The following is a 25,619-nucleotide window of genomic DNA, read 5'->3' as shown; positions in this document are numbered from 1 at the left end:
TTAAAAGATAATTTATATATTAAAGTTTAAGAGAGACAATTGGAAGTCTGAAGAAGGCTTAAAATAATTTCATTAAAATATCATTAGTCAAAGGAGAAATAAATGATTCAATAAGATAATATGGTGTATGTTGAGGTTAGGGGCATGTTGGAAACCACAAAACTCATAATTTTAAATGTGCTTTTGTGAAACCTCAGATAAATTTTAGAAATGTATATATTTTACTGTTTAAAAATCAATTTTTTCACCATTTAATGTGAAATCCTGGTCCCCTTTAATTTTGGTTTTGTTTTATACTGTATAACCTCCTGAGCCTCCATTTCATATATATATATATATATACATATATACATACACACAAAAAATACACATATATACCAAATGACTTACATGTAAATAGTTATTGAAATAAAACATATTTGAAATGTAAAAACTTAGGATGCTAAACAGCTCTAGCATGTTGCCTCCTCAAACATAATTACTATTTGTTCCCCAAAAAGAAGTAGTGTAAAACTTATTTCCCTATGAAAAGAGCCTTAATTTCTCTAGCAGCATATATACTGTGTGTCCACATACGTAGACAAATGTCCTCAAAGAATAAAACATCTTTTAAATGTAATATTGGGATGGAGGTTAGGAGGGGAAATCTGCTTATTGGAAGAAACTGTTCTTCCAGAGATGTGTAGTCATGATAATCAGAAATCTGGAAACTATGCTTTATAATGAATGAGTTAAGAAACTTGGAAATTTCCCATATAAGGGGAAAATTTTTTGACAAAATGAAAGTTATGGTCAAGTGCTTAGGAGATGGGTTAGAATGTTCATGGATTTCTGCAATCAATAGAATGCCATCCAATGAGTGGAAGAAGAAGAGAATAGTTAATAGCATTATAATAACACTATGGCAAAAGTCTTGATGCTTTGCAAGTATTAAAAAAATAATGATGGCTCAACTTAATTTACTTGTTGTCAATAGAGCTTTTGAAATACCAGATAGGTTGCCTCCTGAAGTTGTGTGCTCTTTAACATTGGATGGGGCCTGCAGAATACAACTCCCTACTTCTTGAATACTTTGTTTAAGCCATTCTAGCACTAGAAATTTTGGATCTTTAAGTGAAACAAAACTTTAAAGAGATTTAGTCAGAATCTTCTTTCATAACTGGGTTCATTTGTGGGTCAGGATTTAGACTGACTCTTGTCATGGGAACAATATGTTTACTATGGAATCTACTAAAATTGTGCCTGCCAAGTGAATTATTTTTATTTTAAACTCAGGCCGGAGAGAGGGCTCCAATTACTGGTAGCCTAAAAATATTGTCAATCTTGGATTGTGTTCTGAGGATTCACAAATGGATGCAAATGACCTTCCAAAGTGCCTAGTACATAAGTCGGAAATTTAGGTAGCATTAATTATATAACATTTGTTAACTGGAATATCACAGTATACTGTAAATATGCAATCTTTCTTAATAATGAGTATTTGCTTTGAGAAAATAATTCTAATCACAATAGAGTAATATAGACATAGTGATAAAATTTATAATAGATAGAGATGTTTCATTGCCCAGGTTGGTTCTGACTATTTGCTTATTATCTCTTAAAAATAATCCCCCAAATGACAGTCTACTTTTTTATATTACATGAATTATCCCTAAAAGCAGAATATAGAAGAAAAAAAATTCCTCTTAACATAAGATCTCAGTGTAGTTGAAGTTCATTAAATTCCTTCCTCCATTTTTTTTGAAAACTTATTTAACATACACAGTAGTTTGGGCTCCACATGTAGCAAATACAGCAGGTGTTTTTGTTGGTTATCATCCCATAATAGCTGTGCTGGACAGTCCCTAGCCACACCACTAGATCCCACCTCAGCTGTCTCTGCTTTTATGTCTTGGACTTTTTCGGAAGCTGAGGGACCTTACTGGGGGCACATGGAGGATAACCACTGACAAATCAGCCCAGACATGTGGGTAAGCTAATGCACTCAGGGCAACCTTGACCAAAGTAGACAAGAGGCAATGTACGACTGCTCCATCTCTCAAAGATTCCAGGGAAAACTTCTGATGTGTCTTCTTCCTAGATCTTCAGAAGGTCCTCATAGTTACCTGTTGCTCTGTAACAAACTACCCCCAAATCCAATGGCTTGAAACAGCGGCACTTGTTTATTAATTACTTATTATTCTGTGTCTCAGGAGTTTAGGAGTTGCTCATCTGGGTGGTTCTGTCTCAGGATCTCTCATTAGGTTGCAATCAAGATGTCAGTTGGGTTACAGTTGTATGAAGACTTTACTGGGGCTAAAAGATCCTCTTCCAAGTTCCCTCATGCAGCTGTTGCCCAGAGGTTTCAGTTCTTCTCCATGTAACCATCTCCACAGTGTTGTCTGAGTATCCTTACTACAGAGCAGTGGGCTTGCCCAAGAAAAGTAGAGAGAGAAGAAAGAGAAGGCACGCTTTGACCATATTCTACCCATTAGTAGTGAATCACTAAGTACAAAATACACTCAGTGAGAGAAGAAAATAGAGAAAGGTGGGACTGAGCCCCAGCACACACAGTGTCACACAGCTGAATAATGCATTCCTAACTGACTTTTTTCTTCTGTCTCATTCTCCTCACTTCTTCACTTCTGCCTATTTGTCATCACCTACCAAATAAACAACCTGCGTTCATTTCCTTGGTTCAGTTTCTGCATATGGAGCATTCCAAACCAAAACAACTTAGCACTCTGAGATTTAAAAACTCTCAAGATCAAAATTTAAAGCAACATTTTCTTAAAAACTGATATGAAATAGTATCATCTATAAAAAGAAATTCATTTTTATTTTTGTGCATTTATAATCACTGACAGTTGTAGTTATTTTGTATGTACTTGCTTTTTTCTAAATTATTTTATGTGTCTATATATTGTTTCAACAGCTATTTTGACAATATTCTGATTTGTAAAGTGGTCTCAGGAAACTTAGATTTATGTTACAATAGTTATCTTCAGAGAATATTCTCTTGGTTCATATGCATAATTAGTAATAATGATATTAGAATTACTCAGGATAAAAGTAAAAATGTTAAATTGAAAATGGTCTTTAAGATTCATAATTTAGGAAATACTAATAAAAATATATATTTCACGTATTAATTAGGATTATATTTTGTGCAATTTACTTAAGGCTGTAATAAAATGAAATTATACATTTGAAAATACCTGTAGTAATTTAGATTTTGACCTATCACCATTCCTGCAACAAATCAATCAAATAAGTTGAAGATACCTGTGTTTTAAAATATTTAGACGATACAATGTGCTCAATTGAATGGAACAGAAAATAGTGAGGCACAACATAATGTCATGTTTTGAGCAAATAATCAAGGCCACCCTGGTCAGGTTCTGCCTACTCACTAGGATATCCCTGACTTATCCACTTGGTGTTCCTTTTGGGTTTCCCAGGGATCTGGTAGTTTACAATAACAAAATATCTACAGAAACTATAAGAGAAATAAAATAGCATAGTGAATCCATGGTCATTCACATGAGTATAATAAAAATGTTTGAATTCCATGATTTAGATCAGTTACAAATGACAATTTCAGTTCCAGTATGATTATCTGGTATATCATTCAAGGCAAAGACAAGATCAGAGCTCAGTGATAAGAGAGATGTAATATAATTTTATTTTGTTTTGTTTTGCCTATGGCTATTCTCCAGGACTATGGTACTTACATAAAAAGCAGCCAATGAGTCCAGAAAGTTTTATTTTTTTACTAAGATATAGTCAAACAAGCAAACATATGCAAAAGCTATGTTCAAGGTGTGTGGATTCTTAATTGGAGACAGTTACCTATAAAGGGAGTGTCTCTTATTTAGAGGGATAAACACTTCATATTTTGGTATATCCTAAAGCAATGGCTATGTGTACAGTTGTAGTCACTAATTATTTTGAAGAAAGAAGATATATCACAGAAAAGAACTGTGAGGATTTTTAAACTGTATGAAAGGACTTATTCACACATTTGATACTTTTTGATATTCTAACTTGAGACGTATTGGTTTAAGCAAAATTCCCAATAATGAATAATTACTTCAGCTTCTGAGAATTTAAAATTGATATATTTAATGTTGATGCTTTGCAATTGAAAAAAATGCTATAATGTCATTCCTTTCTTAAAAATTATTAAATTAAATGATGCTACTAAATCCAGCAAATGGAATATTAGAGATTACAATTATATTTATTTTTAAACTGGAAAGTAAGTATTTCAAAGTCAAAGAAGAGTTTAGTGAATGTGTGTAAGTTAAAATAAATCTCATTTAAATTCAATTGTAACACCTGTCAACTAAAATTAAAAAGGTTTCTGAATAGATTGTGTGGGACGTAAATTCAGTTTTTGAATACTAATCATTTTTTTCACCTTAATATATGATACCAGGCATTATTTTATTTGTTTAATAAGCTATTTCCAGACTTCTTTGTTATGTGCTTTATAATTTAACTTGATAAATGCCCCAAATGGTGGTTTTGTTGTGGTGCAATCCATGAGCTCCCCACGGACAAGATCAGTAAGAGAGGTCGATAATGCTTTGCTGTCTTTAAGGAAGAGGAACAAGCAAAGAAGATAATGGAAAGAAACACCACAATGTTGATCTTAGTAAATGTGAAATAAAGGTAGCCATATCAAGGCAACAGTAGCAGCAATAAGAACAGTGGGTAACTAGAGGAGGATTTCGAAAAGTTAAAGAAAGAGGTGGTAACCAGCAGAGTGCTTATGGTAAAGCGTTCAGGTGAGGTTGTTATCAAAGTAGCTACAAACTATACTAAATGATTCCGTTTGTACCTATCTCCAACAGGTAATGAAGCAGTATTTTCCTATTTGAATAATCACTTGAGGGTGGCTCCCACCACCTGATAATATCAGTTCAAATAAACTTGTGACTGTCAAGTACTCAAATGGAAGGATGAGGTTAGGTCTCTGTGAAGTTATATTCTGAGCTCTCATTAAAATATATCTGCTTTCAATGTTTTTGAATTACCATGTTTCAGAATCAATTTGTGTTTTATGCCCCTTCCCTCAGTATGGTAGATCGAGTCCTGTGTTAAAAGCCCTATATGACAGTTTCATGGTTTAGTAGTGCCTTACTGTTTTTTAAAAGACTTTCTATTTTTTAGCAGTTTCAGGTTTACAGCAATTTGAGAGGAAGGTACAGAGATTTGTCCATATATCTCTTACTCTCATACATGTATAGCCTCCCCAATTATTAACATCATTCAGTAGAACAGTATATTTGTTATCAAAGATGAACCTATATTGACACATCATGATCACCCAAATACCATAGTTTCCCTTAGGATTCACTCCTAGTGTTGTATATTTCATGAGTTTGGACAAATGTATGCTGACATATCCATCATTATAATATCCTACAAGATATTTTCACTGCCCTAAAAATCCTCTGTGCTCTGCTATTCATCTCCCTTCCATTCTTACCCATGGCAAACACTGATCTTTTTACTGTCTCCATAGTTTTGCCTTTTCCAGAATGTCATATTATCAGAATCACACAGGATGTAACCTTTTCAGATTAGCATATTTCACTTAGTAATTTGTATTAAAGGTTCCTCCATACCTTGGCGTAGCTTGATAACTAATTTCTTTCCAGCACTGAATACTATTCCATTGTAGTAAATAGGTGTTTAATAATGTGGTGTGAGGTGTAGAAGGAGAGGCAGTGTTCTAGGGTTTCTGAGTAGGTCACAGTTGTCAGTGAGCCTATGGCTCTGGACTGTGAGTGTTTCTGAGTTTTTTCCTCCCCTGTAGCTAAGGCTGGATGGCTAGAGTGGGCTGGAGTTAGCATTTGCCTTCTCCCACATGGAAAGCTAGAACTGATTGGAACTGGGCCTTTACCTTCCCCAGGTCAGTTAAGTTCTGATAGTATCCCAGTAGGATAGGGTCTGGCTAACTAGTTTCCCCTGAGGGCAGGCCATGTCAAGAAGAACAGAGTGCTCTGGTATATTTCAAAATGATTCCTCTCCCCTCCCCTGCTAAAGCAGATGAGCATTTTTCTCTAATATTTACTGTGGGAACCTGGTCAAACTTCTGGAGGTAAATCTCTAAATATTCCAGAGGCCCCTTTATGACTGGATCCTCATGGAACTTTTAACTCTCAGCCTTGTCCACAATGAGCCTCCAGCAGTTCATTACTTCCAGTGAAATTTGTCTTACCCTGGATCTCATTCTTGAGGTGTTTTCCTTGCTTGAGTCTCTACAGCAAAGCCAGGAATCCCTGTATTCCATCTGTCTCTACAGTCTTGTGGTCAGTGGATTGCTGGCTTTATGGACCCAAGAGGAGTTGACTTCAATCTGTTCAACTTTTTACTTGTTAGGACAAAAGTTGCTTAGTATTTTTAAAATAAATCTTTTTGGATAAACAAATTGGCTATATTATTTCAATCTGTCATAAATTCTATTAAAATGTTTATAAAGTGCATAGATGTGTATAAGATTAAATTACCATTAATATCAATATAAATACCCAATTCCCCCATATGTTAAACATTATTACTTGTCATGGTATAAATATTTTCATGGAGTACAGGTCTATAAACTGTTATGCATTTCCATATTTTAAGAAGTTACAGAATATTTTCATCATCCAAGCTAGAAATGTGAACATCACCTAAACTTACAAGAACAAAAAGTAAAAGTTTAACTTTTAAAGCTTAAAATTAAAATCATGACATATATACACTAATATGTATAAAATGGATTACTAATAAGAACTTGCTGTATAAAAAAATAAATAAAATAAAATTCAAAAAATAAAATAAAATAAAATATTGGGTACTAGTTTAAATTAAAAAAATAAAATAATTAATAAAATAAAATAAAATAAAAATCATAGGCCCTTTGCAGATGACAAGAAGATAACTATGTTCAAGCCTGAAATAAACAAGTGTGGTTCATTCCAGGAAAGCAAGGCTGATTTAACATTCATAAATCAATTAGTGCAATTCATCATATTAACAAATGATTAAGAAAACATAGTCATATAAATCGTGGCATCATATTATCATTTCAGGTATCATTTTACCATATTATCATATGATCACAGTAACATATGAAAAATAAAAAAAATACTTGAATATATTAATCGATACACAAAAATAATTTAGAAAAGTCAAAGCCCAGTCATGATAAAACTGTCAAAAAACTAGGAATTAAAGGAAACTTCCTTAACCTAATAAAATAAAATATTTACAGATAGGACAAGAAATAAAATATTTATAGGTTGGACAAGATGAGGTAGAATTGTCTTTATTCACAGATGTCCCTGAAGAAAACTCCAAGGAGTCTACTAACTTTTTTATCCACTCTTAGAACAAATAAACTAGTATAGCAAGTTTGCAGGATATAAGATCAATATACAAGTCAATTGTTTTCTACCAATGAACACTGGAATTTTGGAAAGTAAGAAACAGAAAATTAATACCACTTACAATAGCAACCATCCAAAAGTAAAACACATAGGTTTACATCTAATAAAATATCTGTAATACCTGTATGTGGAAAAATACAAAACTCTGATGAAAGAAATAAAAAAATAATCTAAGTATATTGAGAAATATTCCTTATTCAAAGATGATCTAAATAAATAAAGATATTCCTTATTCATTACTTGTAACAATCTATATTTTTAGAGTGTTATTTCCTCCCAACTTGATTTATAGATTCAAGGCACTATCACTCAAAAATCTCAGCAAAACTTTTAATTTCAAAAGTTTCAAATTATTTTGTAGATTTTTTCCCCTTATGGAGATAGAGAATAACTTCCCACCCCTTATGAGGGATGTGTGTAACAACCCCCTCCTAAAGGGTACACTTGATATGATTTAGAGAGAATGAATCTTTCCTATGATGTATTTATTCTCCAAACCCATATCACCTTAACAACCATAAGTAAAGCAATAAATAAGCCCAAGTTGAAGGACACTGTATAAAATACTTAACCAAAACCCTTTGAAAATCTCAAAATCATCAAAAAGAAAGAAGTAAGAGAAACTGTTACAGTATAGAGGAGGCTAAGGAAACATGACAACTAAATGTAATGTGGTGTCCTAGATAAGATCCTGAAAGATGAAAAAAGGCATTAGGTAAAAAATAAGTACATCCCCATAATATATGGACTTTAGGTAATAATAATCTATCAATATTGTGTCATCAGTTATGACAAATGAACCATATAAATGTAAGATGTTAACCATAAGGGAAACAGGGTATATGGGAACTCTCTGTCTACCTTTGCAACTTTTCTATAAATCTAAAATAATTCTAAGAATATAGCCTGTTAATTTTTTTAAAAGCTAGCCTACTTTCTGGAGGATTTTTTTTCATAAATGGGTGTTGAAATTTCTCAAAAGCTTTTTTCTTCATCTATTGAGATGATCATATGTTTTTTCTTCTTCAGGTTGTTAATATGGTTTATCACATTGATTGATTTGCATATATTGAATAATCCTTGAATTCTTGGGATAAACGCCACTTGATCATGGTGTATGATCATTTTAAGGTGCTGTTGGATTCTGTTTACTAGTATTTTGTTGAGGATTTTTGCATCTATGTTCATTAGTAATATTACCTCAACATAATAAAGATCATGTATGAAAACCCCACAGCCAACATATTTCTCAATGGTGAAAAACTGAAAACATTTCCTCCATGATCAGGAACAAAAGAAGGTTGTCCACTCTCACCATTATTATTCAACATAGTTTTGGAAGGTTTAGCCACAGCAATCAGAGAAGAAAAATAAATAAAAGGAATCCAAATTGGAAAAGAAGAGTTAAAGCTGCCACTGTTTGCAGATGACATGAGATTATACATAGAGAATCCTAAAGATACTACCAGAAAACTGCTGGAGCTAATCAATGAATTTGGTAAAGTAACAGGATAAAAAAATAATGCACAGAAATCTCTTGCATTCCTATACATTAATGATGAAAAACCTGAAAGGGAAATTAAGGAAACACTCCCATATACCACTGCAACAAAAAGAATAAAATGCCTAGGAATAAACCTATCTAAGGAGACAAAAGACCTGTATGCAAAACCTATAAGACACTGATAAAATAAATTAAAGTTGATGCACACAGATGGAGAGATATACCATGTTCTTGGATTGGAAGAATCAACATTGTGAAAATGACTGTACTACACAAAGCAATCTACAGATTCAATGTAATCCCTATCAAACTACCAATAGCATTTTTCACAGAACTAGAACAAAAAAGTTCACAATTTTTATGGAAACACAAAAGGCCCCGAATAGCCAAAGCAATCTTGAGAACAAAAAATGGAGCTGGAGGAATCAGGCTCCTTGACTTCAGACACTACTACAAAGCTACAGTAATCAAGACAGTATGGTAATGGCACAAAAACAGAAATATAGATCAATGGAACAGGATAGACAGCCCAGAGATAAACCCAGGAACATATGGTTACCTTATTTTTGATAAAGGAGGCAAAAATATACAATGAAGAAAAGACAGCCTCTTCAATAAGTGGTGCTGGGAAAACTGGACAGCTACATGTAAAAGAATGAAATTCGAACACTCCCTAACACCATACACAAAAATAAACTCAAAATGGATTAAAGACCTGAATGTTAGGCCAGACACTATAAAACGCTTAGAGGAAAACATAGGCAGAACACTCTATGATATAAGTCACAACAAGATCCTTTTCGACCCACCTCCTAGAGAAATGGAAATAAAAACAAAAATAAACAAATGGGACCTAATGAAACTTAAAAGCTTTTGCACAGCAAAGGAAACCAAAAACAAGATGATAAGACAACCCTCAGAATGGGAGAAAATATTTGCAAATGAAGCAACTGACAAAAGATTAATCTCCAAAATTTACAAGCAGCTCCTGCAGCTCAATATCAAGAAAACAAACAACCTAATCCAAAAAATGGTCTGAAGACTTAAATAGAAATTTCTCCAAAGAAGATATAAAGAATGGCCATCATCACAAAGTCTACAAACAATAAATTCTGGAGAGGGTGTGGAGAGAAGGGAACCCTCATGCACTGTTGGTGGGAAGGTAAATTGATACAGCCACTATGGAGTACAGTATGGAGTTCCTTAAAAAAAGAAAAATAGAACTACTTTAATGACTCAGCAATCCCACTCTTGGGCATATACCCTGAGAAAACCATAATTCAAAAGGAGTCATGTACCACAATTTTCATTGCAGCTCTATTTACAATAGCTGGGGCATGGAAACAACCTAAGTGTCCATCAACAGATGAATGGATAAAGAAGATGTGGCACATATATACAAAGGAATATTACTCAGTAATAAAAGGAAACGAAATTTAGTTATTTGTAGTGAGGTGGATGGACCTAGAGACTGTTATGCAGAGTGAAGTAAGTCAGCAAGAGAAAAACAAGTGCCATATGGTAATACATATACATGGAATCTAAAAACAAAAACAAAAATAATGGTTCTGAAGAACCAAGATGCAGGACAGGAATAAAGATGCAGATGTAGAGAATGGACTTGAGGCTGTGTGGAGGGGGAAGGGGAAGCTGGGACAAAGTGAGAGAGTGGCATGTACATATATACACTACCATATGTAAAACAGTTAGCTAGTGGAAGCAACTGCATAGAGCAGGGAGATCAGCTCGTTGTTTTGTGAACACCTAGAGGGGTTGGATAGGGAGTGTGGGAGGGAGATGCAAGAGGGAGGAGATATGGGAATATATGTATATGTATAGCTGCTTCACTTTTTTATAAAGCAGAAACTAACATACATTGTGAAGCAATTATACTCCAATAAAGATGTTAAAAATAATAATAAAGTGATAGGAACTGAAGTTTTGGAAAGAATTTTAAAAAAATGCTAACCTACTTCCCCCCCAAAAAAAAACCTTATAAAGCTCATAATTTTTATTTCATTTACAGAGGAAGTTAAAAACAATATTAATATTGATGATGGATAAGAATGTGGACAAATAAGCATTTCATATAATGTTGGCTAATATGTAATTGATAGAGCATTCAAAAAATTATTATAGTATAGTTAATTTGCAATGCTGTGTTACTTTCAAGTGTAATAGCAAAGTGATTCTCTTTCATCTATATTCTTTATCAGATTCTTTTCCATTATAGTTTATTACAAGATACTGAGTATAGTTCCCTGTGCTATACAGTAGGTCCTTGTTGTTTATCTATTTTATATATAGTATTGTGTATATGTTAACCCCAAACTCCTAATTTGTCCCTCCCCACCAGCACCGCTATCTTCTTTAGTTGTTCTTTTTAATGAACAATTTATGATACTAAAGGAAAAAAAAATGAACATTTCAGTGATGAACAAATAAGCCACAACTTTGTTTACTTTCCATGTAAGGGACCACCAGCAATGAAGAATTTCCTTTGAAAGGGAATTATCTTTGATTCCTATGTGCTACAAAGAGGAGGTTCTTGGTCTCAATGATAATTTAATATTGAAGATTTCACCTTGATTGTGCAGAATGAGCTCATAAATCCATACATAGTTAAAACAGGTCTTACTGTTTGTTGGTCAGGAGAGAGTTTTCAATTAGGTCCAGTGACAGTCCCACATATTGGGGGTCATGCTAACATGTTGGATCATTTAATATAGAGTTATCTATTAGCTTTGGCTGAATAGAGCCAGTTGCTCAAAATAAAACAGAGTGGCTAGCTTTGGCTTGTGGATGAGTGTACAGCCATAAAAATGAATGAAATAATGTCATTTGCACCAACTTGAAAGGACCTAGAGATTGTCAAAGTGAGTGAAGTAAATCAGACAGAGAATGACAATGACAAATATCGTATGATATCACTTATATGTGGAATCTGAAAAAAAAAGTAGAAATGAACTTATCTACAGAACAGAAATAGAGTTACAGGTATAGAACACAAACTTATGGTAACCAGAGGGTAAGAAGGGGGATAAATTGGGAGGCTGGGATTGACATATACACACTACTGTATATAAAACAGGTAACTAATAAGGACCTACTGTACAGCACAGGGAACTCTACTTAGTACTCTGTAATGGCCTATAAGGGAAAAAGTCTAAAAAAAAAGTGTATCTATGTATATGTATAACTGATTAACTTTTCTGTACACCTGAAATTAATACAACATTGTAAATCAATTATACTCCAATAAAAATTAAGACAAAAATTCCACCTGTGCAATTTGCTAGTGCTGTGACCTTAGAAACATTACTAGTAAATAAGTTTTCAGTTTATTAGCTACTGTAAAAATTGTGTTCCAAAATTATATAATTTTCTTAACCTCCAGTTATTAATGTTTCCTTTTTCACTGGCATCACCCCAGACTGTGCCCTCACACATCATGTGTCAGTCATTTGAACTACTTGCAGTGTTGTAGGCATTCAGCAAATATGTAACTCTCATGAACTTTTCACTTTAATCAATGTTTGTGTATCCTCTATTAGTTCCTGGACCATGGTTTGACAACTGACATCTAAGTGCTTTGTATAATGATATCCCAAAAGAAAGTATGGAGAGGAATTGCATGAGCAGACACAGACACTAATAATGTCAATTTCTGTATTTGTTTCCTAGGGATGGTGTAACAAATTACCACAGATTTGGTGGCTTAAAACAACAGAAATTTATTTGGTCACAGCTGTGGAGACCAGAAATCAAAAATCAAGGTGTCGGCAAGGCCACACTCTCTCTGGAGGTGTCAGAGACACTAGTATAAACTATGCATCCTGACTATATATTTATATACATCCTATATATACATATATATGTACACACTATATATATATATATATATATATATATATATATATATATACACACACACACAAAGTTATCTTTGACTTTTTAAAATTTAAATTTGGCAGTTTCAAGTAAAAATGGTGCCCAAATTACAATGGTTGACTTAACAATGTTTTGACTTTACAATGGTGCAAAAGCCATACACATTCAGTAGAAACCATACTCTGAATTTTGAATTTTGATTTTTTTCCCTGGCAAGCTATATGGGGTACAAACTCTCTCATGATGCTGGGCAATGGCAGTGAGTGAAAATATATGTACATATATTATATGTACCTATAAGTTTATATTTAGCTTTTTTGAAAGATCTCTCATGTTGTAGGCATTCAGTAAATGTGTAACTGTCATGAACATTGAACACTATACATATATATATATTAACAACCCTACTTTTGAAGCTTCTAGAAGGTCCATGTGCTCCCTGTCTTGGGGTTGCACGACACAAGCTCTTCCTCTTTCTTTACATGGCCTACTTTCCTGTGTGTCCCTGTGTCTCCTCTTTATAAGAACATGTGTCTTTGGATTTAGGACACACCCAGTTAATTCACTGTGATGTCACCTCAAGATCCTTAATTGCATGTGCAAAGACCGTTTTTCCAAATAAGGTCATTCACAGGCACTGAGTGCTTTTAGGACTTAAACGTACTGTTTTGGGGCCACAGTTCACTCCTTTCTATTCCCTCAAGGCAGGTTCCCAACTACATGTGGTTGGAGCTCTGAAAACTCATCTGAATGAGGGAATTCCAAGGTGAAAGGTGACATTTCTATCAAACTAAGGATAAGCACAACCAATATTTTAAATGTTATAATGTATTCTATATCAGTTTCAGTTACATGCTAAATTTAAAATTACTTTTTTTTTTTGGTACACGGGCCTCTCACTGTTGTGGCCTCTCCTGTTGCAGAGCACAGGCTCTGGATGCGCAGGCCCAGCGGCCATGGCTCACGGGCCCAGCCGCTCCACGGCATGTGGGATCTTCCCAGACCGGAGCATGAACCCGTGTCCCCCACATCGGCAGGCAGATTCTCAACCACTGCACCACCAGGGAAGCCCCTAAAATTACTTATTTTATAAATTTAAGTAAATATGATCAGGTTTTTGGCTAAAACAGATCACTAAGGAATTATTTTATATTTAAATATTTGTGAAACACTGTATATAATTATCAAGCTTACCTTTATTCTAAACGTTTACTGACTGTCCTGTAATCAACCTTAGTCAATATTTTCTATAGTATAGGCATAGGTATTTTATAGTACACACATACATGTATTCATGCACACATACGTATATACCAAGCTACCTATGTTTAAAATAGAATGGAAAGAGTAAAGTCTACAGTGATTTAGATCTAGGATTCCTGAGTCTTTTTATTTTCCCTTTTTCTTTGTGGCTATGGTTGCTTTTAGATCAATTGGCCTTAATTTCACTGAAAACACTAATAGATATTCATAAATTATCTCTCATAAATCAACTACTAATAAATAGTAGTTGATAATAAATGACTACTGCATGTCCTTAATTTTATAATAAATGACTACTTCATGTCTTTAATAATAAATAAATTACTACTTCATGTCCTTAATTTTATTATTAATTTGGCAAATATTAACTCTACAATATGGACTCATGTGTATTTTATAGAGATATGTATTTTTCACTTTTCTTTCTTAGATGTCTCCCTGGATTTTCTGGGAAATTTTGTGAAATTAACATAAATGAAAGTTCTTCATCACCATGCCTAAATGGTGTGAACTGTGAGGATCACATCAATGGATATATTTGCAAATGTCAACAAGGTAATTATGAAAAAGTACTGATCATGCAAATGTCACATTTATTTACAAAATATATGTATTTATATATGTGTATTGTATATGTGTGTGTTTGTACAATACAATTTTGACAATCAACTCACCAATAATGTTGTTGACTATCAACCAGCTTCTAAGTGATGATCACACTTAAAACATATGAAATCATTGTTCTGTGATACTAGTAATCAATCCTTTAGGTTATCAGCAAGAAATCCTGTTGCTTAGATCATGGTATCTCACTACAGGTATTTTCAAAATTTATGTAAGCTTCAAATTCCTGATTTTTATCTATATCCATTGTGTCTGGTGCACAACACGTCCTTTGTAAAAGCTAGTTCATTAATATTTACATTATTATTACTGCCAATGATCATCAGTATAGAGATGGACAAGTTGGGTGAAATGATTTTATTCAAGGGGAACTTTTTTATTAACAACAGGTCTTTTGGGCCATTGCTGCCTTTGCTCATATTATCTTTAACTGTATACTGATATAAACAAGTTGAGTCCAGGAGTCTTCTTCCCTCTCTTTCCTCTAGTTTTCTAAACTTTCAGATTTGTTGCTTTCTACCTGTGACTTCTATCACTCATCTTACCTTCAAAATTTAGTTTCATCCACCCCAAAATGATGTTGAATACATGAATTTCCTTGAGCAATAATAGTCTCACAAGAATATATATGGGGGATATTTTTGGTCACTAAAAAAGAATTCTCACTATTCACAAACCCCAGAGAAGACTTAAGACAGCTTGTGGATACCCCAGAGTTCTGGGATCCTGGTGATTTGAATCCCCAAAGGAAATAACAGCCAATAATTCTTACAGATAAAAGAAGTAGAATAAAACTTACAATGCTCTGATAGGAGAAAGAAATACCATTTAAAGGCTTTTGCTTTCCCCCCAAAAAAAATCTTTCTCAGACAGCAGAAGCAAGAAGAACTACAATCCTGCTGACTGTGGAATGAAAATCACATTCACAGAAATATAGACAAGATGAAAAGGCAGAGGGCTATATACCAGATGAAGGAATAAGATAAAACCCCAGAAAAACAACTAAATGAAGTGGAGATAGGCAACCTTCTAGAAAAATAATTCAAAAAATGATAGTGAAGATGATCCACGACCTCAGAAAAAGAATGGAGACAAAGATCAAGAAGAGGTAAGAAATGGTTGACAATGACCTAGAAGAATTAAACAACAAACACTTAGAAGAATTAAATAATAAACAAACAGATGAACAATATAATAACTGAAGTGAAAAATAAACTAGAAGGAATCAATAGCAGGATAACTGAGGCAGGAGAAAGGAAAAGTGACCTGGAAGACAGAATGGTGGAATTCAATGCTGCAGAACAGATTAAAGAAAAATGAATGAAAAAAAATGAAGATAGGGAGGGTGGGAGGGAGGGAGATGCAAGAGGGAAGAGATATGGGAACATATGTATGAGTATAACTGATTCACTTTGTTATAAAGCAGAAACTAACACACCATTGTAAAGCAATTATACTCCAATAAATATGTAAAAAAAAAAAAGAAAGAAAGAAAAGAAATGAAGCCAGCCTAAGAGAACTCTGGGACAATATTAAATGCAACAACTTTCACATAATAGGGGTCCCAGAAGGAGAAGAGAGAGAGAAAGGACCTGAGAAAATATATGAAGTGATTATAGTAAAAAACTTCCCTAACAAGGAAAGGAAATAGCCAGTCATGTCCAGGGAGTACAGAGAGTCCCATAAAGGAAAAACCCAAGGAGAAACATGCCAAGACACAGAGTAATCAAACTGACAAAAATTAAAGACAAATTATTCAAAGCAACAAGGGAAAAGAGACAAATAAAATAGAAGGGAACTCCCATAAGGTTAACAGCTGATTTCTCAGCAGAAACTCTAGAAGCCAGAAGGGAATTGCACCATATATTTAAAGTGATGTAAGGGAAGAAACTACAACCACAATTACTCTACATGACAAGGATCTCATTCAGATTCGATGGGGAAATAAAAAGCTTTACAGACAAGCAAAAGCTAATATAGTTCAGCATCACCAAACAAGCTCTACAAGAATTGCTAAAGAAACTTCTCTAACTAGGAAACATAAGAGAAGGAAAGAACCTACAAAAACAAATGCAAAACAATTAAGAAAATGGTAATAGGAATAAACATATTGATAATTGCCTTGAATGTAAATGGATTAAATTCTCCAACCAAAAGACACAGGCTTAATCAATGAATACAAAAGCAAGACCCATATATATGCTGTCGACAACAGACCCACTTCAGACCAAGGGACACATACAGACTGAAAGTGAGGGGATAGAAAAAGATATTCCATGCAAATGGAAATCAAAAGAAACCTGGACTTGCAATACTCATATCAGATAAAATAGATTTAAAATAAAGAGTGTTACAAGAGACAAGGAAGGACACTACATAATGATCAAGGGATCAATCCAAGAAGAAGATATAACAATTATAAATATCTATGCACCCAACATAGGAGCACCTCAACACATAAGGCAAATGCTAACAGCTATAGAAGAGGAAATCAACAGTAACACAATAATATTAGGGGACTTTAACACCTCACTAACACCAATGGACAGATCATCCAGACAGAAAATTAATAAGGACACACAAGCTGTAAATGACACAATAGACCAGATAGATGTAATTGATATTTATAGGACATTCCATCTGAAAAGAGCAGATTACACTTTCTTCTCAAGGGCACATGGGACATGATCCAGGATAGATCACATCTTGGGTCACAAATCATGCCTCGGTAAATTTAAGAAAATTGAAATCCTATCAAGCATCTTTTCCAACAACAATGCTATGAGATTAGAAATAAATTACAAGGAAAAAATGTAAAAATCACACATACATGGAGGCTAAACAATACTTCACTAAATAACCAATGGATCTCTGATAAAATCAAAGAGGAAATTAAAATATACTTAGAAACAAATGACAATGAAAACATGACAATCCAAAACCTATGGGATGCAGCAAAAGATGTTGTAAGAAGGAAGTTTATAGCAATACAATCCTACCTGAAGAAACAGAAAAATCTCAAACAATCTAATCTTACACCTAAAGGAACTATAGAAAGAAGAACAAACAAACTCCAAAGTTAGTAGAAGGAAAGGAATCATAAAGATCAGAGAAGAAATAAATGAAATAGAAAAAAGAAACAATAGCAAAGATCAATAAAACTAAAAGCTGGTTATTTGAGGAGATAAACAAAATTGACAAACTTTTAGCCAGAATCATCAAGAAAAAGAGAGAGAGTACTCAAATCAGTAAAATTAGAAATGAAAAAGGTGAAGTTACATTGGACACCACAGAAATACAAAGGATCATAAGAGACTACTACAGCAAATTTATGCCAATAAAATGAACAGCCTGGAAGAAATGGACGGATTCTTAGAAAGGTATAACCTTACAAGATTAAACCAGGAAGAAATAGAAAACATGAACAGACTAATCACAAGCAATGAAATTGAAACTGTGATTAAAAATCTTCCAACAAACAAAAGTCCAGGACTTCTGGGTAAGATGGCAGAAGAGTAAGATGGGGAGATCACGTTCCTCCCCACGGATATACCAGAAATACAGCTACACATAGAACAACTCCTACAGAACACCTACTGAACGCTGGCAGAAGACCCCACACCTTCCAAAAGGCAAGAAACTCCCCACATACCTGGGTAGGGCAAAGCGGAGAGATTCCCGCACAGAGGAGTGGTGCTGAGTGGCACTCACCAGCCTGAGAGGCTTGTCTGCTCGCCTGCCGGGGCGGGCAGCGCTGGAAGCTGAGGCTCGGGCTTTGGTCAGAGCGCAGGGAGAGGACTGGAGTTGGCGGCGAGAACTCAGCCTGAAGGGGGCTAATGTGCCACAGCTAGCCGGGTGGGAGACCGGGAAAACTCTGGAGCTGCCGAAGAGGCAAGAGACTTTTTCTTCCCTCTTGGTTTCCTGGTGCACGAGGAGAGAGGATTAAGAGCGCTGCTTAAAGGGCCTCCACAGATGGGTGCGAGCCGCGGCTGAAAGCGCAGAGCCCAGAGACGGGCGTGGGACACTGGGGCTGCTGCTGCCACCGCAAAGAAGCCTGTGTGCAAGTGCAGGTCACTGTCCACACTGCCCTTTCGGGAGCCTGTGCAGCCCGCCACTGCCGGGGTCCCGGGATCCAGGGGCGGCTTCCCTGGGAGAACGCACGGCACACCTCGGGCTGGTGCAACATCACGCCGACCTCTGCGGCTGCAGGCTCGCGCCGCACTCCGTGCCCCTCCGTCCCGCCAGGCCTGAGTGAGCCAGAGTCCCCAAAGAGGCTGCTCCTTTAACCCTGTCCTGTCTGAGCGAAGAACAGATGCCCTCCAGCGACCCACATGCAGAGGTGGGGCCAAATCCAAAGCTGAGACCCAGGAGCTATGAGAACAAAGAAGAGAAAGGGAAACCTCTCCCAGCAGCCTCAGAAGCAGCGGATTAAAGCTCCACAATCAACTTGATGTACGCTGCATCTGTGGAATACATGAATAGACAACAAATCGTCCCAAATTGAGGAGCCAGGAGTCAGTGCTGTGCCTCTGAGGTGGGAGAGCCAACTTCAGGACCCTGGTCCACAAGAGACCTACCAGCTCCACATAATATCAAACGGCGAAAATCTTCCAGAGATCTCCATCTCAACACCAGCACCCAGCTTCACTCAACGACCAGCAATCTACAGTGCTGGACACCCTATGCCAAACAACTAGGAAGACAGGAACACAACGCCACCCATTAGCAGAGAGGTGACCTAAAATAATAAAAAGTCCACAGACACCCCAAAAAAAACCACCAGACGTGAACCAGCCCACCAAAAAGACAAGATCCAGCCTCATCCACCAGAACACAGGCACTAATCCCCCCCACCAGGAAGACCTCACAACCCACTAAACCAACCTTAGCCACTGGGGACAGACACCAAAAACAACAGGAACTACGAACCTGCAGCCTGCAAAAAGGAAACCCCAAACACAGTAACATAAGCAAAATGAGAAGACAGAAAAACACACAGCAGGAGAAGGAGCAAGATAAAAACCCACCAGACCTAACAAATGAAGAGGTAATAGGCAGTCTACATGAAAAAGAATTCAGAATAATGATGGTAAAGATGATCCAAGATTCTATTTCCAAGATCCAAAATCTTGGAAATAGAATAGACAAAATGCAAGAAACAGTTAACAAGGACCTAGAAGAACTAAAGATGAATGAAGCATCGATTAAAAACACAATAGGGCCTCCCTGGTGGCGCAGTGGTTAAGAGTCTGCCTGCCGATGCAGGGGATACGGGTTCGTGCCCCGGTCTGGGAGGATCCCATATGCCGCAGAGCGGCTGGGCCCGTGAGCCATGGACGCTGGGCCTGCACATCCGGAGCCTGTGCTCCCCAACGGGAGAGGCCACAACAGTGAGAGGCCCGCATACCGCAAAAAGAAAAAAAACAAACAAACAAACAAACAAAAAAAACACAATAAATGAAATAAAAAATACTCTAGATGGGATCAATAGCAGAATAACTGAGGCAGAAGAACGGATAAGTGAGGTGGAAGATAAAATAGTGGAAATAACTGCTGCAGAGCAAAATAGAGAAAAAAGAATGAAAAGAACAGAGGACAGTCTCAGAGACCTCTGGGACAACATTAAACACACCAACATTCGAATTATAGGGGTTCCAGAAGAAGAAGAGAAAAAGAAAGGGACTGAGAAAATATTTGAAGAGATTATAGTTGAAAACTTCCCTAATATGGGAAAGGAAATAGTTAATCAAGTCCAGGAGGCACAGAGAGTACCATACAGAATAAATCCAAGGAGAAATACGCCAAGACACATATTAATCAAACTGTCAAAAATTAAACACAAAGAAATCATATTAAAAGCAGCAAGGGAAAAACAACAAATAACACACAAGGGAATCCCCAACAGGATAACAGCTGATCTCTCAGCAGAAACTCTACAAGCCAGAAGGGAGTGGCAGGACATAACTAAAGTGATGAAGGAGAAAAACCTGCAACGAAGATTACTCTACCCAGCAAGGATCTCATTCAGTTTTGATGGAGAAATTAAAATGTTTACAGACAAGCAAAAGCTGAGAGAGTCCAGCACCACCAAACCAGCTTTACAACAAATGCTAAAGGAACTTCTCTAGGCTAGAAACACAACAAAAGGAAAATAGCTGCAATAACGAACCCAAATCAATTAAGAAAATGGGAATAGGAACATACATATCGATAATTACCTTAAATGTAAATGGACTAAATACTCCCACCAAAAGACACAGAGTGGCTGAATGGATACAAAAACAAGACCCATATATATGCTGTCTACAAGAGACCCACTTCAGACCTAGAGACACATACAGACTGAAAGTAAGGGGATGGAAAAAGATATTACATGCAAATGGAAACCAAAAGAAAGCTGAAGTAGCAATTCTCATATCAGAAAAAATAGACTTTAAAATAAAGACTACTAGAAGAGACAAAGAAGGACACTACATAATGATCATGGGATTGATCCAAGAAGAAGATATAAAAATTGTAAATATTTATGCACAAAACAGAGGAGCACTTCAATACATAAGGCAAATACTAACAGCCATAAAAGGAGAAATCGACAGTAACACAATCATAGTAGGGGACTTTAACACCCCACTTTAAACAATGGACAGATCATCCAAAATGAAACTAAATAAGGAAACACAAGCTTTAAATGATACATTAAACAAGATGGACTTAATTGATATTTATAGGACATTCCATCCAAAAACAACAGGATACACATTTTTCTCAAGTGCTCATGGAACATTCTCCAGGATAGATCATATCTTGGGTCACAAATCAAGCCTTGGTAAATTTAAGACAATTGAAATTGTATCAAGTATCTTTTCCAACCACAATGTTATTAGACCAGATATCAATTACAGGAAAAGAGCTGTAAAACATACAAACACATGGAGGCTAAACAATACACTACTTAATAACGAAGTGATCACTGAAGAAATCAAAGAGGAAATTAAAAAATACCTAGAAACAAATGACAATGGAGACACGACGACCCAAACCCCGTGGGATGCAGCAAAAGCAGTTCTAAGAGGGAAGTTTGTAGCAATACAATCCCACCTTAAGAAACAGGAAACATCTCGAATAAACAACCTAACCTTACACCTAAAGCAATTAGAGAAAGAAGAACAAAAACATCCCAAAGTTAGCAGAAGGAAAGAAATCATAAAAATCAGATCAGAAATAAATGAAAAAGAAATGAAGGAAATGATAGCAAACATCAATAAAACTAAAAACTGGTTCTTTGAGAAAATAAACAAAATTGATAAACCATTAGCCAGACTCATCAAGAAAAAAAGGGAGAAGACTCAAATCAATAGAATTAGAATTGAAAAGGGAGAAGTAACAACTGACACTGCAGAAATACAAAGGACCATGAGAGATTACTATAAGCAAGTTTATTCCAATAAAATGGACAACTTGGAAGAAATGGACAAATTCTTAGAAATGCACAACCTGCCAAGACTGAATCAGGAAGAAATAGAAAATATGAACAGACCAATCACAAGCACTGAAATTGAAACTGTGATAAAAAAAGTCTTACAACAAACAAAAGTCCAGGACCAGATGGCTTCACAGGCGAATTCTATCAAGCATTTAGAGAAAAGCTAACACCTATCCTTCTCAAACTCTTCTAAAATATAGCAGAGGGAGGAACACTCCCAAACTCATTCTACGAGGCCACCATCACCTTGAAACCAAAACCAGACAAGGATGTCACAAAGAAAGAAAACTACAGGCCAATATCACTGATGAACTTAGATGCAAAAATCCTCAACAAAATACTAGCAAACAGAATCCAACAGCACATTAAAAGGATCATACACCATGATCAAGTGGGGTTTATCCCAGGAATGCAAGGATTCTTCAATATATGCAAATCAATCAACGTGATACACCATATTAACAAATTGAAGGAGAAAAACCATATGATCATCTCAATAGATGCAGAGAAAGCTTTCGACAAAATTCAACACCCATTTATGATAAAAACCCTGCAGAAAGTAGGCATAGAGGGAACTTTCCTCAACATAATAGAGGCCATATATGACAAACCCACAGCCAGCATCGTCCTCAACCTACCTAAGGAGACAAAAGACCTGTATGCAGAAAATTATAAGAAACTGATGAAAGAAATTAAAGATGATACAAATAGATGGAGAGATGTACCATGTTCTTGGATTGGAAGAATCAACATTGTGAAAATGACTCTACTACCCAAAGCAATCTACAGATTCAATGCAATCCCTATCAAACTACCACTGGCATTTTTCACAGAACTAGAACAAAAAATTTCACAATTTGTATGGAAACACAAAAGACCCCGAATAGCCAAAGCAATCTTGAGAACGAAAAATGGAGCTGGAGGAATCAGGCTCCCTGACTTCAGACTATACTACAAAGCTACAGTAATCAAGACAGTATGGTACTGGCACAAAAACAGAAAGATAGATCAATGGAAAAGGATAGAAAGCCCAGAGATAAACCCGCGGACATATGGTCACCTTATCTTTGATAAGGAGGCAGGAATGTACAGTGGAGATAGGACAGTCTCTTCAATAAGTGGTGCTGGGAAAACTGGACAGGGACATGTAAAAGTATGAGATTAGATCACTTCCTAACACCATACACAAAAATAAGCTCAAAATGGATTAAAGACCTAAATGTAAGGCCAGACACTATCAAACTCTTAGAGGAAAACATAGGCAGTACACTCTATGACATAAATCACAGCAAGATCCTTTTTGACCCACCTCCTAGAGAAATGGAAATAAAGACAAAAATAAACACATGGGACCTAATGAAACTTAAAAGCCTTTGCACAGCAAAGGAAACCATAAACAAGAGCAAAAGACAACCCTCAGAATGGGAGAAAATATTTGCAAATGAAGCAACTGACAAAGGATTAATCTCTAAAATTTATAAGCAGCTCATGCAGCTCAATGACAAAAAAACAAACAACCCAATTCAAAAATGGGCAGAAGACTTAAATAGACATTTCTCCACAGAAGATATACAGACTGCCAACAAATACATGAAAGGATGCTCAACATCTTTACTCATTAGAGAAATGCAAATCAAAACTACAATGAGATATCATCTCACACCAGTCAGAATGGCCATCATCAAGAAATCTAGAAACAATAAATGCTGGAGAGGGTGTGGAGAAAAGGGAACACTCTTGCCCTGCTGGTGGGAATGTGAATTGGTACAGCCACTATGGAGAACGGTATGGAGGTTCCTTAAAAAACTACAAATAGAACTACCATATGACCCAGCAATCCCACTACTGGGCATATACCCTGAGAAAACCATAATTCAAAAAGAGACATGTACCAAAATGTTCATAGCAGCCCTATTTACAATAGCCCGGAGATGGAAACAACCTAAGTGTCCATCATCGGATGAATGGGTAAAGAAGATGTGGCACATATACACAATGGAATATTACTCAACCATAAAAAGAAATGAAATTGAGCTATTTGTAATGAGGTGGATGGACCTAGAGTCTGTCATACAGAGTGAAGTAAGTCAGAAAGAGAAAGACAAATACTGTATGCTGACACATATATATGGAATTTAAGAAAAAAAATGTCATCAAGAACCTAGGAGTAAGACAGGAATAAAGACACAGACCTACTAGAGCATGGACTTGAGGATATGGGGAGGGGGAAGGGTAAGCTGTGACAAAGTGAAAGAGCGGCATGGACATATATACACTACCAAACGTAAGGTAGATAGCTAGTGGGAAGCAGCCGCATAGCACAGGGAGATCAGCTCGGTGCTTTGTGACCGCCTGGAGGGGTGGGATAGGGAGGGTGGGAGGGAGACGCAAAAGGGAGAGGATATGGGAACATATGTATGTGTATAACTGATTAAATTTGTTATAAAACAAAACAAAAAAATAAAAGTCCAGGACCAGATGGCTTCACAGGTGAATTCTCTCAAACATTTAGAGTAGAGCTAACACCCATCGTTCTCAAATGCTTCCCAAAAATTGCAGAGAAAGGAACACTCCCAAACTCATTCTAGATGACCACCATTACCCTGATACCAAAGAGAGTACAAAAAAAAAATAAATTTACAGACCAATATCACTGATGAAGATAATGAAAAAATCCTCAACAAAATACTAGCAAACAGAATCAAATCCAACAACACATTAAAAGGATCATACACCATGGTCAAGTGGGATTTATCCCAGGGATGCAAGGATTCTTCAATATATGCAAACCACTTAACATGATACCCCATATTAACAAATTGAATACTAAAAACCCTGTGATCATCTCAGTAGAAATAGATAAATCTTTTGACAAAATTCAACACCCATTTATGATAAAAAGTCTCCAGAAAGTGGGCATAGAGGAAACCTACCTCAACATAATAAAGGCCATATATGACAAACCCACAGCAAACATCATTCTCAAATGTGAAAAACTGAAAACATTTGCTGTAAGATCAGGAACACGAGAGGATGTCCATTCTTACCACTATTATTCAACATAGTTTTGGAAGTTTTTGCCACAGCAATCAGAGAAGGAAAAGAAATAAAAGGAATACAAACTGGAAAACAAGTAAACCTGTCACTATCATGGATGACATGATACTATACACGGATAATCCTAAAGATGCCAACAGAAGACTACTAGAGCTAATCAATGAATTGATAAAGTTGCAGGATACAAAATCAATGCACAGAAATATTCTGCATTCCTATACACTGACAACAAAAGATCAGAAAAATAAATTAAGGAAACAATCCCATTCACCATTAAAACAAAAAGGATAAAATACCTAGGAATAAACCTACCTAAGGACACAAAAGACCTGATTTCAGAAAACTACAAGACACTGATGAAAGAAATCAAAGG

The 25,619-nt window shown here is 35.8% G+C and overlaps 1 protein-coding gene across 1 annotated transcript in view; it reads left to right on the top strand.

Moving 5' to 3' along the window:
- EYS (eyes shut homolog) overlaps positions 1 to 25,619 on the top strand; it is a 1,591,612-nt gene that overhangs the window by 759,169 nt on the left and 806,824 nt on the right. The window contains exon 21 of the mRNA XM_060115102.1: positions 14,513 to 14,637. Within this exon, the coding sequence (XP_059971085.1) occupies positions 14,513 to 14,637 (125 nt within the window). The remainder of the gene's footprint in view (positions 1 to 14,512; positions 14,638 to 25,619) is intronic.

Source organism: Mesoplodon densirostris, chromosome 12, assembly GCF_025265405.1.
Source record: "Mesoplodon densirostris isolate mMesDen1 chromosome 12, mMesDen1 primary haplotype, whole genome shotgun sequence".
In the NCBI taxonomy this organism is placed as follows: domain Eukaryota; kingdom Metazoa; phylum Chordata; class Mammalia; order Artiodactyla; family Ziphiidae; genus Mesoplodon; species Mesoplodon densirostris.
This window is presented reverse-complemented; position numbering and strand designations above follow the sequence as displayed.